The sequence below is a fragment of the Anarhichas minor genome, unplaced genomic scaffold (genome assembly GCF_050575085.1).
Source record: "Anarhichas minor isolate MPS153535 unplaced genomic scaffold, ASM5057508v1 ptg000124l, whole genome shotgun sequence".
In the NCBI taxonomy this organism is placed as follows: domain Eukaryota; kingdom Metazoa; phylum Chordata; class Actinopteri; order Perciformes; family Anarhichadidae; genus Anarhichas; species Anarhichas minor.
In genome coordinates this window covers 191,429-210,074 of record NW_027466570.1, presented here as the reverse complement: position 1 = coordinate 210,074, position 18,646 = coordinate 191,429, and the positions used below count along the sequence as shown (strand labels likewise).

The window sequence follows — 18,646 nt, the reverse complement described above, 5'->3', positions numbered from 1 at the left end:
GTCACCATGTGATGCAGGTGAAGCACAGACTGAAGAGTGAATAGGAATTTAACTTCTTCTTCAGTCTTTACTTCACCGCTCGGCTGCATTTCTCTTCAAACCTGTGGGCGTTTCTTTCCCCAACAGTTCAGTCTGTACCTGAAGGCAGCGACTGCTCTGCCCCCCCCCCCCCCCCCCCCCCCCCCCCCCCCCCGGAAACACCTGGCTGCCTTCAGGTTCTGTCAGAAATATCTAAACTGGACCCTTCAAAGAACAGATGTGTAATATTTCCTTTTAGTTGATGTTTATGAAACTCAAACTCAGAATGTGTTGAACATCAACGGGTGAGGAAATGTTGAGCATGATGTCGTATTGATGCTAATATTAATAAACAAGATTCTCTTTAGAATATTTAAATTTAATATGAAAGTAAATATTGTTGCTTTCTTTTCATTAATAGGTAAATTATTCAGTTTTAGCATCAAATCTTTTTTCTTGTTTCAACACAACTTTATTGTGTTTTCACAAAATCATCAATGTGTCTTTTTAACATCATAAAAACATTAAAACAAACTCTTCTCAAGAAAGATGTGCTGTTATAAAACATGTTAATAGAATCTTTGTAAGGAGCCCATCTCATTCCTTGGTCACGGTGCCGTAATAATAACTTAAAATAATTATCAGACTGAATCTTTAATGAGGTTTAAATGTAACGGAACAAAATTTGCTTTATGGAGATTACATTTTAGGAATAATCACTTGAAGTTCAACAACAAAAACACAATTAGACAAAACATTTAAGCCTGAAACCTTAAACTGTTTGTTAAAATATCACAATAGAATCAAACCAAGCAGGGCTTTCAAAGTCAAAAACAATGAATGTCTGATATTTAAAATGCACGAATGCAGCCAGAATGTCCTCTGGGTTAAGTGGAGCCCAAACTTCCCAGCAGCGCTTGAAGGCAGCGCTGCAGAGAAGGAGAGCCTGAGTGTTCCTGAGTGTGAGAGACATGGAGGGCAATGGAGGACTGTCGGACGGAGCTGTGACTGCTGCCTGCAAAGAGGGAGACCCCATCACCCAGGTGGAGTGTTTGAGCTCTTCAACGTCTACTTTATTCTAATAGTTTATTCTGATGTGTTCTGAAGTCTGTGTTTAGAGGCTGTAATGCAGTCCAACCTGTTGGCCTACAGACCTGCATGCCTGTAGGCCTCACTGGCACTCTCCACTCTTTAACATGTTGTACAGCAAAGAAAACTCCACTTTAAGAGATTTATTCTCACATTTTAAAGTTCCACTTCACACAAATAACTACAAAACATTCAAGTCATTTCTAGCGTCATTCAGCCGGGAAAGTTCCAGCTTCATGTGCCAAGAGCTTTAGATGTGAGGTTTCTGCTGCCACCTCCGCACCATGGTGGAGAAACTCGACAGCAACTTGAGCTTCACAACAAGAACTTTATATATAAATGAAGTTAAGAGGAGCGTGATTATTTAAACTATTGTTTCATATGTGTATTCTAAACATGATATCATTATTTGATTTCTAAATAACTCGGTGTTTAATGACGGATGTCTTTATGAATCTGTGCTTCTGCTGAATGAATAAACTCTTCACTAGAATGGTGTCTGTAAAGAATTCATTGTTCTGTTTCATCAACACGCTGGACGACTTGCAACTTGGGAGAACTGATCCTTTATATATTTAGAGTTTATTTCAATACTCTCACTTCACATAATTGTAAAAGAAAAGACGTATTTAAAGACTAGCAGGTGATTAGTGAAGCGTTTAGCCGCTGAAGAGACAGATATTTGGCGGTGGAGACCAAAGACGGAGCTAAAAGAGAAAATATTGGACTTGAACACCGATGAGCTGAAAGAGTTTGTGATGACTGTTCATAGCTGTAAGATGTTGATGAGTGCAGCTTTAAAGAGCGATTGTCTTGATGACTTCTCGTCCGTGCAGGACTACATGATGCAGCAGACGATGCTGAGGGTCAAAGACCCGGCGAGGTCTCTGGACTTCTACACTCGAATCCTGGGCATGACGTGAGTCTGATCGTCCTTCCGCTCTGATCGGCTGTGAAACCATTAAACTCCTGACTGGTTCTCCTCTGCGTTTTGTCCCAGCTTGCTCCAGAAGATCGACTTCCCCTCGATGCGCTTCACCCTCTACTTCCTGGGTTACGAGGACAAGTCGGACATCCCGGCCGACATCAAGGAGAGGACGGCGTGGACGTTCTCTCGCCGGGCCACCATAGAGCTCACACAGTACGCGGGAATAAACCCCGAAACACCAGATCTATTTTCATGCACTTTAATGACTTTTCACCGTTCGGTGTAAAAGAACTTCATTATTTCCCGTTCTTCAAAAACATGCCGATATTGTCTTGACTTCGTTGTAGCAGCATGTTGAACTTTTACATTTAGGACACCAGTATTTTCACTATTAATTATTCTGCAGTTCATTTCTCTAATTAATCGTTTAGTTTATGAAATGTCTGAAAATATCTCTGTCTTGAAAACGTTTTGATTTTGAGAAGATTGATTGAGAGGTTTTCTAAAGGGACTCTGGTGCTCAGAGACACTCCCGCTTTAGTCCACAGGGGGCGCCAGAATCAACGCTAAATGAAAATCTGATGTGTCTTTTTAAATTCATGAATAATGAATGTTTCTTTGTTTGTTTTAGTAACTGGGGTTCAGAGTCGGATCAAAGTCTGTCGTACAACAATGGAAACAACAAACCAAAAGGATTTGGTGAGAACTTAATGTAGATTTCACTGTTTTCCTGTCTGACTCTATTTGAATTGTTTCTGCTGTACTTTTCTAACTGTAATATTATTTCTGTTACGAGCAGTTGAACCTGACGGCACCTTCTCTTCCTATTCTCTCCGTGTGTGTTGGGTGTGACCGGCCGTGTTGTTGCAGGTCACATTGGCGTCGCTGTTCCTGATGTTTACGCCGCCTGCAAAGTGTTTGAAGAGCAAGGAGTGACGTTCGTCAAGAAACCAGAATCTGGTGAGTCAGAAGTCAGCGGCTCAAAAATATGTCCGACGTTATTCTAGATGTCAACATTAAATCACCAGTAATCTCCTGAAACAGCTGTAGTTTATAATCAAACAAAGGAGGAAATAGTGCAGTTGTTGGGGACTATTTTCAGCGGCGGATTAATCCACATTTGTTGCTCTAGTGAGTATTTGTGGCGGTTTATGTGTGATTGACTGAGGTTTAACCGAGTATCTTAACTACCACCTTCCTCCTGCTGCTCACAGGTAAGATGAAGGACCTGGCCTTCATTCAGGATCCTGACGGCTACTGGATTGAGATCTTAAGCCCCAACAACATGGTCTCACTATTGTCCCCTTGAAGCAGAGACCACTGCCTCAAACAAAAGAAGACTTTTATTTTGTAAGTTCTGTGCTCAACTTACTCCTTTTATACAAACAAAAACAAATAAAAAAAGAAACACAAACAGGAAGTTCTGCTTTGAATCTATCGACATTCTGTTGCAGAGTGGAAATATTTTAATATTAAAAACATCAAACGTCACATCGGTCATCAGCGTTGAAACACTTTGTTTGAGTTACTGACAGAAATAAAGAAACATTCATCGTCAATGAAGTCACAAAGATTCATTTGTGTTTTTATTAAAGCTACTACGAGGAAAACATTTTCATGTTGTGGTGATTCTGGCGCCCCCTGTGGACTAAAGTGGCAGTGCTTCCAAACGCCAGAGTCCCTTTAGAAAACCTCTCATGTTACTGCAGCTGTAATGATAAACGATGAGCGGTGGAAGAAGTACTTCAGTCAAAGTAGAAATACATCGCTCTCTTCTATAAGTGAAAGTCCTGCGTTCAAAACGTTAGTCTAGTAAAAGTACAGAAGTTTTTTATCAGCACGATATACTTAACGTATCAAAAGTAAAAGTACTCATGCGGAATGTCTCCTTTCATTGTGTTTTATTATCATAGTATATTATGTCTTATCACTGATGAATACTTCTACGAGCATTTTAACGTAGCCCATCATTTGTGTACTACTGGGTAGATTAGTAGTATTACTGTACTGCATCATAACATTTCAACATGTCAAGTGTTTTTGTGTTAAAAAAGTAACTTTAGGTGTTTTATAAATGTAGTGGAGTAAATGTATACAGTACTATAAAATGGAAATACTCAAGTAAAGTACAAGTATATCACAATCATTCTTGAGTAAAAGTACTTTCCTCCACTGTAAATGATAAATAATGAAGATGTTAAATGAACATTAACGATTAAGATTCTGTCTGATCACATAATACTGATTTATTTCAATGGCAGTGAAGGAAAGTAACTAATTACATTTACGGAAGTACTTTACTTGAGTATAAATTCAAAATACTTGTATTTTACTTTACTGTACTACATCTCAGAGGTACATGTTGTATTTTATACTGTACTACATCTCAGAGGTACATGTTGTACTTTATACTGTACTTCATCTCAGAGGTACATGTTGTACTTTATACTGTACTACATCTCAGAGGTACATGTTGTACTTTATACTGTACTTCATCTCAGAGGTACATGTTGTACTTTATACTGTACTACATCTCAGAGGTACATATTGTACTTTTTACTGTACTTCATCTCAGAGGTACATATTGTACTTTATACTGTACTTCATCTCAGAGGTACATGTTGTACTTTATACTGTACTACATCTCAGAGGTACATGTTGTACTTTATACTGTACTACATCTCAGAGGTACATTTTGTACTTTATACTGTACTACATCTCAGAGGTACATATTGTACTTTATACTGTACTACATCTCAGAGGTACATATTGTACTTTTTACTGTACTTCATCTCAGAGGTACATGTACTTTATACTGTACTACATCTCAGAGGTACATGTTGTACTTTATACTGTACTACATCTCAGAGGTACATGTTGTACTTTATACTGTACTACATCTCAGAGGTACATATTGTACTTTATACTGTACTACATCTCAGAGGTACATATTGTACTTTTTACTGTACTACATCTCAGAGGTACATGTTGTACTTTATACTGTACTACATCTCAGAGGTACATATTGTACTTTATACTGTACTACATCTCAGAGGTACATGTTGTACTTTATACTGTACTACATCTCAGAGGTACATATTGTACTTTATACTGTACTACATCTCAGAGGTACATATTGTACTTTTTACTGTACTTCATCTCAGAGGTACATATTGTACTTTATACTGTACTACACCTCAGAGGTACATATTGTACTTTATACTGTACTACATCTCAGAGGTACATATTGTACTTTATACTGTACTACATCTCAGAGGTACATATTGTACTTTATACTGTACTACATCTCAGAGGTACATATTGTACTTTATACTGTACTACACCTCAGAGGTACATATTGTACTTTATACTGTACTACATCTCAGAGGTACATGTTGTACTTTATACTGTACTACATCTCAGAGGTACATATTGTACTTTATACTGTACAACATCTCAGAGGTACATATTGTACTTTATACTGTACTACACCTCAGAGGTACATGTTGTACTTTATACTGTACTACATCTCAGAGGTACATGTTGTACTTTATACTGTACTACATCTCAGAGGTACATGTTGTACTTTATACTGTACTACATCTCAGAGGTACATATTGTACTTTTTACTGTACTTCATCTCAGAGGTACATATTGTACTTTTTACTGTACTTCATCTCAGAGGTACATATTGTACTTTTTACTGTACTTCATCTCAGAGGTACATATTGTACTTTTTACTGTACTTCATCTCAGAGGTACATGTACTTTATACTGTACTACATCTCAGAGGTACATGTTGTACTTTATACTGTACTTCATCTCAGAGGTACATGTTGTACTTTATACTGTACTACATCTCAGAGGTACATGTTGTACTTTATACTGTACTTCATCTCAGAGGTACATGTTGTACTTTATACTGTACTACATCTCAGAGGTACATATTGTACTTTATGCTGTACTACATCTCAGAGGTACATATTGTATTTTATACTGTACTTCATCTCAGAGGTACATGTTGTACTTTATACTGTACTACATCTCAGAGGTACATGTTGTACTTTATACTGTACTTCATCTCAGAGGTACATGTTGTACTTTATACTGTACTACATCTCAGAGGTACATGTTGTACTTTATACTGTACTTCATCTCAGAGGTACATGTTGTACTTTATACTGTACTACATCTCAGAGGTACATATTGTACTTTATGCTGTACTACACCTCAGAGGTACATATTGTACTTTATACTGTACTACATCTCAGAGGTACATGTTGTACTTTATACTGTACTACATCTCAGAGGTACATATTGTACTTTATGCTGTACTACATCTCAGAGGTACATATTGTACTTTATACTGTACTACATCTCAGAGGTACATATTGTACTTTATGCTGTACTACATCTCAGAGGTACATATTGTATTTTATACTGTACTTCATCTCAGAGGTACATGTTGTACTTTATACTGTACTACATCTCAGAGGTACATGTTGTACTTTATACTGTACTTCATCTCAGAGGTACATGTTGTACTTTATACTGTACTACATCTCAGAGGTACATATTGTACTTTTTACTGTACTTCATCTCAGAGGTACATATTGTACTTTATACTGTACTACATCTCAGAGGTACATATTGTACTTTTTACTGTACTTCATCTCAGAGGTACATATTGTACTTTTTACTGTACTTCATCTCAGAGGTACATATTGTACTTTTTACTGTACTTCATCTCAGAGGTACATGTACTTTATACTGTACTACATCTCAGAGGTACATGTTGTACTTTATACTGTACTACATCTCAGAGGTACATGTTGTACTTTATACTGTACTACATCTCAGAGGTACATATTGTACTTTATACTGTACTACATCTCAGAGGTACATATTGTACTTTTTACTGTACTACATCTCAGAGGTACATGTTGTACTTTATACTGTACTACATCTCAGAGGTACATATTGTACTTTATACTGTACTACATCTCAGAGGTACATGTTGTACTTTATACTGTACTACATCTCAGAGGTACATATTGTACTTTATACTGTACTACATCTCAGAGGTACATATTGTACTTTTTACTGTACTTCATCTCAGAGGTACATATTGTACTTTATACTGTACTACACCTCAGAGGTACATATTGTACTTTATACTGTACTACACCTCAGAGGTACATATTGTACTTTATACTGTACTACATCTCAGAGGTACATATTGTACTTTATACTGTACTACATCTCAGAGGTACATATTGTACTTTATACTGTACTACACCTCAGAGGTACATATTGTACTTTATACTGTACTACATCTCAGAGGTACATGTTGTACTTTATACTGTACTACATCTCAGAGGTACATATTGTACTTTATACTGTACAACATCTCAGAGGTACATATTGTACTTTATACTGTACTACACCTCAGAGGTACATGTTGTACTTTATACTGTACTACATCTCAGAGGTACATGTTGTACTTTATACTGTACTACATCTCAGAGGTACATATTGTACTTTATACTGTACTACATCTCAGAGGTACATGTTGTACTTTATACTGTACTACATCTCAGAGGTACATATTGTACTTTATACTGTACTACATCTCAGAGGTACATGTACTTTATACTGTACTACATCTCAGAGGTACATGTTGTACTTTATACTGAACTACATCTCAGAGGTACATGTTGTACTTTATACTGTACTACATCTCAGAGGTACATGTTGTACTTTATACTGTACTACATCTCAGAGGTACATGTTGTACTTTATACTGTACTACATCTCAGAGGTACATATTGTACTTTATACTGTACTACATCTCAGAGGTACATAGTGTACTTTTTACTCCACTGTATTCATGTGACAGCTTCAGTTACTTTACAGATTATTGAAACTAAATATAACTGACTAATATATAATGATGTATTATTATTATTTTAGATTAAACTACCAGCTGTATATAAAGTAATTAAAATGAGCTCTATCTTCAACAGCTGCAACATTAAAGTGATGAACACATTAATGCATCAATAATTTAATAAATACGTATTATTATCCGTAATACGTATATTTAAGTACATTATTTGGCACACAGGAGTTCTTCTTGTTCCTCTCTGTGTGTCTGTATGTGAAGGTCTGACCGGCTCATGTCCTCCAGTTTACCGCCGGTCACTTCAAAGCGCCGTCCCGGCGTGAGAACCGTGTCGGCTGACCGGGTTGGATTTACGGCCTGCGGAGCTGTTCCCAGGCCTGTCAGCCTTTAATCCTCCATTCAGCCGGAGCTTTCTTCTTCTCTGGGAGGATCTAACGGGTGCAACAGTGATTTCAGTGAATCAGCAGCCAGATGAAGAAAGAGAAGAAGTGGATTAACGCGTGTGAGCGTTTGATTCTGTGATACTCTGACGGCAGTCTGGTGAAAAAAAAGAAAACACGTTTTGGTTTTACAGGTTGACTTCAATTTTGCTGTTCTGGAGCTTTCTATCACGTCAAATGGTCTTCTTCCTCAGCAGATGGAGTTTGCCCGGATGTTTATTCTTTACTTACATGTTTTAGCAAAACATGGTCTTTAGAGTGCTCGGAATAAAAAGGGAACATCTACGGTTCCATGACAACTGGGCAAAGTCAAGCTGCAGAGGAAGATCATGTGTTGCAATCAAAAGCTCTAACAGCCACTAAATGGACCTTGTTTTCTCGACTTATGTTTCCAATGTTTCACAGCGGGCATAGTGGCGTTTAAAGGACAATTCCAGTGACTAAACATACGTTTTAGTCCATTTACTACAAACTTCTTTTATATACATCCAAGGCTAACAACGCAATGTAACAACGTGACGTAAAAACGTGACGCAACGTAACAGCGTAATGTAACAATGTGATATGTAACGTAACTAAGTAACGTAACTAAGTAACGTAACTAAGTAACGTAACAATGTAACGTAACAATGTAACTTTTACTTGATTTGACAGTCAGTTGTTGACCATATAAAGACGTTGATACAACTGTTGGCTACTTCAATATATATGGGACTAAATCATAGAACAGGTTCGACCTTATTGTGATGTTCTGTGATGTGTACCCCTGATATATAGTATAAATATAAAGTATTGTTACAGAGATTATTTAAGGAAAAGTGGAACTCGTCGTGTTTATCATGGTGCAACTCAATAAAGATGAACAGCAATCCAGATGACTCACTTTTAGTACTTTTTAACAAATAAGCTCTTTTTTATGCCTTTTGTCTGAATTACTTTTATGATTTCATGCAGAAGAAGCTCAACATACAACAGAGCTGAATATTTGATGAGTGATAGACATTTATCTTTGATCAGCTGTTCATTTACATCGTAAATGTGTTTAAATCTAGTTGTTAAAGTCACTTATAGCACACAAAAGTCAACTTAATCAAATAAAATGTAACTTACCAACAACACACTCGTGGCTCGTAAAAATGCAGAGTGGCTAGTAACTTTGAGAAACCACGAGCCACCGTGAGCAAAACAGTTAATGTAAACAGAACAATACCTTGTTTCCAGTCTTTATGCTAAGCTAATCACCTCCTCTGGCTCCTCACAGACATGAGTGTAGTTTCCAAAGTGTTGATCAATTTAAAAGTCACACTGATGTGATTCTTTGAATTACATTTCTACATATAAATCAAAATGTAAAGTTTATACTGACAATAACAAAGAAACACCATCACAGCTGCTGTTTTCATGACAGCAGCGATATTGTTACGTCATCTTTATTCGTAAAATAAAGGCACACGGTGACAGATTACACGTAAACAACACGTGGAACAACATTCAGTGTGATCAGTGTGAGCTACAGCGTGTCCTGTTACTTTGGTAAAGCCTCACATTGTCTCAGAGGCAAACTTTAGTTTTTTGTTCTTTTGTCTCATTGTCAGCGTTTAAGGTCTGAAGGTTATAAAGGGTCATTCTGCTGTAACTCTACTTTTTGTTCTTCCGTCTCACTTCCTGTCTTCGTCTCACTGGTTCCTACTGAAGACGTTAATCTTTAAAACACTAATATATAGTTTGATTGCTAAAAGAACTGCTGGTCACTGTAGTTTTTAAAAATCAAACAAACAGGAGGAAATAGTGACTTTGTTGGGGACTACTTTCAGTGGCGGATTAATCCACATTTGGTGAGTGTTTGCAGGCTTGAGTCAGAATTAAATCATGGTGATGAAGGAGCATTGAGGCTCAGTGGTGTGTTTTTAAAGGAGCTGTGTGAGACATCAGGTTGTGATAAACATGCAACACGTTAGTATATATGTTGTAAGTTAGGAGATACCTGCTGGTTTGAGTCTAAACATGAGATTTGATGCCACGAAGAAAAATATAGAACATCACCAAACGTATTAAAGTTAAATACGAATAGATGCGTAATTCTTCTTCATGTTTTCACTTTTCATGTCTCATTTTCATCAAGTGGTTTGGAGCGAATAAAGAAGTTGCCACTATAAACTACACATGTCTGTAATCTGCCAGTAAAAAAGAGCAGAAGAAGAAGTGGATGTCAGTCATCTAACCATCTAAGAAGAGGAAAAAACGGAGGAACGTCTTCACGAATTTGTTCTAATTGGAGAAGTTTGAATTGATCTTTCCTGTCAGCTTGGTCGTGGTTCATGTCGTCCAGAGACGAAGACGAGCATTCACACGTTATGTTGAAATCAGAAACAGCTGATCAGTCAACTCAGTCAGAATTTATTCACCGTTTCCAGAAAGTCTTTATCGACAAAAATCACCTCAAGGGAAAAAGCTGTTTTTGTAATTAGGAAGTTTTATCAATTTCTTTCCGTTTCCATTCAGCTTTTCTAACGCGATACTTCAAGATGAGCTTAAAACATGTGAATGGAAACACAAGAACAAAACGTCAGTTAAACGTTAAAACAGTTCAGAGAATCTGAATAGAAAGAAAAAAGGATAAAGAATAAAAAAACAAACGGGTCACTTTGTGAAATCAGCAGATGGAAAAGAGTAAAAACATCTCAGAGGTTAACAAGTTAAGAAAAGTAGTTGTTTGGGGTAAAAACTTGGTTTATAAGTTTGTTCACTGGTGATAAAAGTGTTTAAAGTGTCAGTCAGAAGTTAGTCAGAACGCTCCGACCTCGGTCCCCCACGGTCTGTAGGGTTTACTGCTGCTGTGAGGAGTCTGGGAGGAGGAGGAGGAGGAGGAGGAGGAGGAGATGGGAGGACTGGTGGTGGTGGCGGTGGAGGTGAAAGAGGAGGGAGGGAGGATGGGGAAACCTCCGTGGAGGGTGAGAGGAAACGACGCCGAGAGGGAGAGGAGGGAGGCGGAGAGAGGGGTAGGGGCGCAGGGCAGTACGAGAGACGAGGAAGAGGAGGAGGAGGAGGGGGAGGAGGTGGAGTCTGCTTGGCTGCGCTGTGACAACTCCACCGGCCTCTGGGGGGCTCCACCTTCTCCAGAGTCCGGAGACACTGACAGCGCGCTCAGTCCGTACGACGCAGCGGCGGCCGGCAGAGGTCGGAACGCCGCCGCTGTGGCAACCGCAGCGGCGGCGGCAGCCCAGTGGTGAGGGTGGAAGGGGTGAGGTAAAGGGTGAGGCTGCTGCTGGTGGTGCAGGTGCTGCTGGTGGTGATGGTAGTGAAGTGGCAAATGGGAGGTCACGGTGAGGGCGGCGGCGTCACGCTGCGAGGAGCAGGAGGCGAGGTGGGAGAGGAGGCGGGAGCGCAGAGGGTCGCCGGAGTCCAGGCCCTCCACGGCGCTCAGGTAGCGGGAAACCTCCGTCACGCACTCCCTGAAACCCAGAGACAGGAAGTCCAGGGCCAGAGCGTGGGCGTCAAAGTAACCTGCAGACACAGAGAGAGAGACGGTCAAATACTGTCTGTTACATCCAGGAGGCAACCTTCTGCCGAGTGAAGTCAAAGCTTCATGTGTTAAAGCTGCATTCTCTCTAGTGTCCACCAGGGGGCGACTCCTCTGGTTGTATAGAAGTCTATGAGAAAATGACTCTACTTCTCTCTTGATTTATTACCTCAGTAAACATTGTAAACATGAGTTTATGGTCTCAATCTCTAGTTTCAAGTCTTCTTCAATACAGCATGATGTTCATTTAGTACATTATGGTCCATTTAGAGTCAAACAGACCATAAATGTTTGATGGTTTACTGACTTCAGAGCGCTTAAAATGATTCTTGGGACGGTGGCAAAACAAAATAGTCTGGAGTCTTGTAGACCAGCTGCTATGATCAAACAAACACTGACCCCCCTGCTGGCTTTATGAAAGCAAACAGCACTGCTCAGGTTCAAGTGGTGCTTTTATCCCCGCAGTGCTTTCCCATGGACTCACCACCTCCCTCTGACACACACACACACACACACACACACACACACACACACACTACAGTTTGACTGACATCACGTCCTCGCTGACAAACCAAAGTGACTTCAAAGAACAAGCGCTGCCACACACTGAATGATGCGTTGCCTCTCGTCCTTAAGAGCTGCACTCAACACGTTCTGAGCTGATAAAAGTGTTAAAAGGAACCTCTGCACCTTTGATGAGAAAGAACTACGATCTGGTTTCAGCTTGGATTTATTCTCTCTGCTGTAGACTGTATATAAGAAGTGGGTGTAGTCGCCGTGACGTCACCCACTGGTTTGTGGACTATAGTTTTGAAGGCATCTTGGCCGTCGCCATCTTGTTTTCTTTGCAACCAGAAGTGATACGAGAGGTTGGACCAAAATGAAAACACACGGTGGAAGGGTTAACGTTGTAAGACAAAAACCCGGACAACTCCCAGATCGAAACGAAATCAACGTGGCGCGACAACGTAATCCAGTACATCTTTGAAGGACTCTCCCACAGCTCTCTCCTCTGAAGGATGTCTGCAACATCTTCCTGGTTACCTTTCCCTCCGGTGGCCTGCAGCACCTTCAGGTGGTCCACAGTCATCTGCAGGATCTCTGCCTTCTCCAGTTTAGCTGAACCCTGATGAAACAAACCAACAGTTAAAGACAAACACCTGAGTCCAACCAGGTTCAGCTTCTCTTCATCACACAGCAGCTGGATTCACTGGTCAACTTCTCCAATTTAATATTACGAATAGGTTTCATATCTATCTGTTGTTACAAGGTTCTACTCAGTTAACCATTAAAGTGACCATGAGGATCTTTTATCTGAACCAGTCTCAGTGTAGTCCTGATCCTCTATATGAACCAGTCTCAGTGTAGTCCTGATCCTCTATATGAACCAGTCTCAGTGTAGTCCTGATCCTCTATATGAACCAGTCTCAGTGTAGTCCTGATCCTCTATATGAACCAGTCTCAGTGTAGTCCTGATCCTCTATAGAGTTATTCTTGATGCCGGGTCGGATTCTTGTTGACCTGAAACCAGGACGCAGAGCTGAACAGAAACCTGGTTTACGGTCTGATGTGAACTCGCCTGCTTCTCGAAGGCCGTGGGGACGAGTCTCCGTAACTCCAGCAGACTGCTGTTGATTCTGTCTCTGCGTCTCTTCTCGATAATCTGACAAAAGAAAACGAGAAAAACCTCAAACTATCGCTGAACTGAAGACGTGTGAGGAGAGATGCTACATAAATATAAATCTATATAACAGATATCACCATCAACGTTCTCTGAAATGTTGTATTTAAATATGCAAATGAGGCATTGTGTAGTGGTAACTTCTGCAGTGTTTCTGTATGTGCTTTGAGTTTTATTTATTGGCGGCGTCTTCATACGTCGATGTGTGTTGACCTCTGTGGGCCACCGTACTGCTGAGCCGGCGGTACATCGAGGTTACCCTTCACTCGTTAAATCAGTGGACGTCAATGACTTTACCCCTCTGCGCTTTTTCCTGGCCATCACTTGAGTGGTCGTGGTCGGTGATCCACATCTCATGAAGGACGGCTTCATGTGCCTGAAACCCAAAATATGAATTTAATAAATGTGTTAAATAACAAAACATTTGACTTAAAGTAAAGTGGAGTAAACTTTGATTTCCTGCTTTAAATCATCTTAATTTCTGGATCGTATGAATTAACATTAATGAGGTTTTTGTTTTTCACATCCAGATGTTTTCAACAGCTGTCATAGAGTTTCACAGCTGCAAATGTAGTACTTGTACTTTACTTAAGTACTTCCATGTTGTGGTACTTTATACTTTTACTTCTGTTTACAATCGGCTCCACAATGACGAACTGAAGAATCTAAAGTTAATATTCTCTCATCGTTAGCGATAAGAACAGAATGATGAATCACTGTGAAAGGAGCCGTTCTGCACGATGAATACTTCTGATACTTTAAGTACATTTAGATGATAATACTTAAATACTTTTACTTAAGGAACACTTTGCATCCAGGACTTTTACTTGTAATGAAGTATTTTTAGACTGTGGTACTTTAACTGAAGGATGGATCTGAATACTTTCTCCACCGCTGGCAAATGTCTTAAACTATTAGCAGTAAATATTATATCATATCATATTATATTATATCATATTATATTATATTATATCATATCATATTATATGATATGATATAATATGATATGATATGATAAAATATAATATTATATCATATCATATTATATTATATCAGATTATATTATATTATATAAACAGAATAAAAAAGATATTTTGCAAATATGAAATGTGGCATTAAATATTCTCTTCTTCTCTCCGTCCAACAATTTGACATAATGATCGATTAATACACCAGAAGAAGAAGAAAATAAATAAAACCACATTGTTCTGTTCACCACTGCGTCCCTTCAACATCTCACTTTACTGACTCTTTAGGTATAAAAGGTACTTTGAGTACATTTTCTGATAATACTTTTACTGTAAGTGTTGTTTTGAATACAAGACTTTAACTACTGGAGTATTTTCAAACACCACTGCTCTCTAAGAGACAGGTGTTTTTGGAGGTTGCTGAAAGGGATTGTGGGAAATGTAGGACATGTAGAGGAGTCAGTAATTCAAGTTGAAGAAGGCATCTTCACAAAACAACTTTAATATCAAACAGCTTGTCTCAGGTTTGATTCTTCTTTAAGCATTAAAAGCATCAACATGTCTCACTTCTGTTAGTTTCCTTCATTAAAGTCAGTTTGTTTTATTCAGCCTGCAGCACCAGCTGGGCGGGGTCTGTTCACGTCCTGACAGGTGACTTATTCATCTAACACATCTAGTCACCAAAAACACACCATTCATCAAATAAATCCTCAAATGTTTTATACCAAATAATAATAATGTCCAGTTTAATTTAGTGAGTAGAAAACAATGTGCAACATGAATGTTTCATTCTGCAGGTTCGATTCATAATGTTTGTTTTCATTTTAATAAGCTTACAGTACAGAACATCAGTGTACTTATAGTACCCTGTATTTATACTTTATTATGTTGAGTTTTAATGGATGCATTTCTTCAACAGTAAACTAACTTTACATACTTCATTGAATCATATTTATATCTTTATATTTTTACATGCAATAAAAAAGGCTGCAGACGATGAGTTCTAATCTGAATATGTCTTAAGTGATACCGTTCAAATAACAAGACACGAGTGATGCTCTGCAGACCTTTTAATGCACGAGCACACGTACAGGAGCCTTTTCTTCAGCATATTAAATACGAAGATTAAAGATCGATTCCTTTAATAACTCACCCGTGATAAACGCTCTCGCTGCCCACATCGATGGTCTCCTCCACCTCGCTGTCCTCACACGGCCGCTTCATGGCGCACGGACGGCGGGGAGGACTGTCCGTGTCTCCTGGGGAGGACTGTCCGTGTCTCCTCGGGAGGACTGTCCGTGTCTCCTCGGGAGGACTGTCCGTGTCTCCTGGGGAGGACTGTCCGTGTCTCCTCGGGAGGACTGTCCGTGTCTCCTCGGGAGGACTGTCCGTGTCTCCCGGGGAGGACTGTCCGTGTCTCCTGGGGAGGACTGTCCGTGTCTCCCGGGGAGGACTGTCCGTGTCTCCTCGGGAGGACTGTCCGTGTCTCCTGGGGAGAACTGTCCGTGTCTCCCGGGGAGGACTGTCCGTGTCTCCCGGGGAGGACTGTCCGTGTCTCCCGGGGAGGACTGTCCGTGTCTCCTCGGGAGGACTGTCCGTGTCTCCCGGGGAGGACTGTCCGTGTCTCCCGGGGAGGACTGTCCGTGTCTCCTCGGGAGGACTGTCCGTGTCTCCCGGGGAGGACTGTCCGTGTCTCCTGGGGAGGACTGTCCGTGTCTCCCGGGGAGGACTGTCCGTGTCTCCTCGGGAGGACACGCGGAGGTTCAGAGAAGTTTAAAGCAAAGTTTCCTCCACGCTGAACAAAGAAACACGTTCCTGGATTCTTTGGTGGCTCTTAGAGAATAAATGAGTGAATGTTACTGAAGGACAATGAAACCTCATCAATCACTCAGTGTTGATTTATTAGAGATGAACTGATTCGATCTACCATAAAGGATTATTGATTATTATTAGAGGAGATCAGAGAGCTTTTGTTAGATCCACGAGTTCATGAAGAAGTTTCACATTAGTTCCAAAGAACTGAAAGACACACACGTTGTTTTTCCTCTTTGCAGAATTGCGACATTAATAATTCCTCCCAACAAAAAAAAGTCAAAACCGAAAAGTTTTCCGAAAATGTATTCAAATCTTTTCTCCGGAGCTTCCGGGAGTTGTTTTCACAGCGGGGTGTCTCCGGTAAAGGGTCCGGGGCAGGTGGCTCGCGTGTCGGCTGCAGAGTGGACTTGTGACCGGTGTGTCCTCCTCCTCCTCTTCCTCCTCCTCTGCTGGAGCTTTCCCACGGAGCCTGGGAGCCTCGCACACACATACACACACACGTGCACACACGCACGCGCGGTGGAACCGCCCACGTGCACTCAAACACAAGTTGAGATGGAAGATTTGTCCAGAACCTCCTCTCCTGATAAAAACCGCATGTCTGGTGCAGACCGAGTGCGTGCACGTGTGTGCGTGTGTACATGTGTATGTGTAAGTGTGTGCGCGTGCACATGGGAATGAGGGCACTTCTGACATAATCAAGAAAATGTTCATAATGTAAGGCAACAGCTTCTACTCTGTTCTATTCTATGAAGTCTACTTCTATAACAGAGCTCCTCTACTGGACTCATCTGAGACTCTACTGGACTCTACTGAGACTCTACTGGACTCATCTGGAGTCTACTGAGACTCATCTGAGACTCTACTGGACTCATCTGAGACTCTACTGGACTCTACTCGACTCATCTGAGGCTCTACTGGACTCATCTGAAACTCTACTGGACTCTACTGGACTCATTTGAGACTCTACTGGACTCTACTGAGACTCTACTGGACTCTACTGGACTCATCTGAGACTCTACTGGACTCATCTGAGACTCTACTGGACTCATCTGGAGTCTACTGAGACTCATCTGAGACTCTACTGGACTCATCTGAGACTCTACTGGACTCATCTGAGACTCTACTGGACTCTACTGGACTCATCTGAGGCTCTACTGGACTCATCTGAAACTCTACTGGACTCTACTGGACTCATTTGAGACTCTACTGGACTCTACTGAGACTCTACTGGACTCTACTGGACTCATCTGAGACTCTACTGGACTCATCTGAGACTCTACTGGACTCATCTGGAGTCTACTGAGACTCATCTGAGACTCTACTGGACTCATCTGAGACTCTACTGGACTCTACTGGACTCATCTGAGGCTCTACTGGACTCATCTGAAACTCTACTGGACTCTACTCGACTCATTTGAGACTCTACTGGACTCTACTGAGACTCTACTGGACTCTACTGGACTCATCTGAGACTCTACTGGACTCATCTGAGACTCTACTGGACTCTACTGAGACTCTACGGGACTCGTCTGGATTCTACTGAGACTCTACTGAGACTCTACTAGACTCATCTGAGACTCTACTGGACTCATCTGAGACTCTACTGAGACTCTACGGGACTCATCTGGATTCTACTGAGACTCTACTGAGACTCTACTGGACTCTACTGGACTCATCTGAGACTCTACTGGACTCTACTGAGACTCTACTGGACTCATCTGGATTCTACTGAGACTCTACTGAGACTCTACTGGACTCTACTGGACGAGTTCATGTTGTGACCCTATTCACCTGTAGAGTCTTCTTAATGTGAGTGATGAAGTGGTGAAGGTTCAGGATGAAATCTACTAAAGACATAAATAGAATGCGTGTGTGTGTGTGTGTGTGTGTGTCAGCCGTTCCCACAGCTCCTGCCTGTGTTCGCTGAAACCCAATCATCGTGTGAGAGAGGTCACACACACACACACACACACACACACACACACACACACACACAAACACACACACACACACACACACAAACACACGCCTGTCTTTTCCCACCTGCTAATCTTTTTAGCAATACAACAAAGATTTAATGCAGGAATTGTAATGCAGCTACACACACACACACACACACACACACACACACACACACACACACACACACTGCTGATAACCTCAGATAAACTTGTCAGCAGCCTCTCATTGGCTCAACTAAAGATTATTGCTGCAACACAAAGTGAGTTCATCGACACGTTTATTAAAGCTTCAGTAAAAGCATCATTTAAAAACAGACT

The 18,646-nt window shown here is 40.6% G+C and overlaps 2 protein-coding genes across 3 annotated transcripts; one reads left to right on the top strand and one right to left on the bottom strand.

Annotated features, from left to right (window-relative positions):
* Positions 1–957: 957 nt before the first annotated feature.
* LOC142941001 (lactoylglutathione lyase-like) lies at positions 958–9,238 on the top strand. 2 transcript variants are annotated; one of them, XM_076083235.1, is made up of 7 exons: positions 958–1,061; positions 1,944–2,026; positions 2,108–2,248; positions 2,667–2,734; positions 2,906–2,995; positions 3,250–3,385; positions 8,202–9,238. In XM_076083235.1, exons 1-6 carry the CDS (start codon positions 990–992, stop codon positions 3,342–3,344), a joined length of 549 nt encoding a protein of 182 aa, XP_075939350.1. In that variant the 5' UTR covers positions 958–989; the 3' UTR covers positions 3,345–3,385; positions 8,202–9,238. The 2 variants fall into 2 exon arrangements, with proteins under 2 accessions (XP_075939350.1, XP_075939349.1); XM_076083234.1 differs by lacking the exon at positions 8,202–9,238 and having other exon boundaries at positions 3,250–3,598.
* A 556-nt stretch (positions 9,239–9,794) lies between these two features.
* Positions 9,795–17,479, bottom strand: hey2 (hes-related family bHLH transcription factor with YRPW motif 2). Its single transcript, XM_076083237.1, has 5 exons — positions 15,703–17,479; positions 13,879–13,957; positions 13,480–13,563; positions 12,945–13,026; positions 9,795–11,884 (listed from the first exon to the last, which is right to left on the bottom strand). Exons 1-5 carry the CDS (start codon positions 15,771–15,773, stop codon positions 11,166–11,168), a joined length of 1,035 nt encoding a protein of 344 aa, XP_075939352.1. The 5' UTR covers positions 15,774–17,479; the 3' UTR covers positions 9,795–11,165.
* Positions 17,480–18,646: the final 1,167 nt, after the last annotated feature.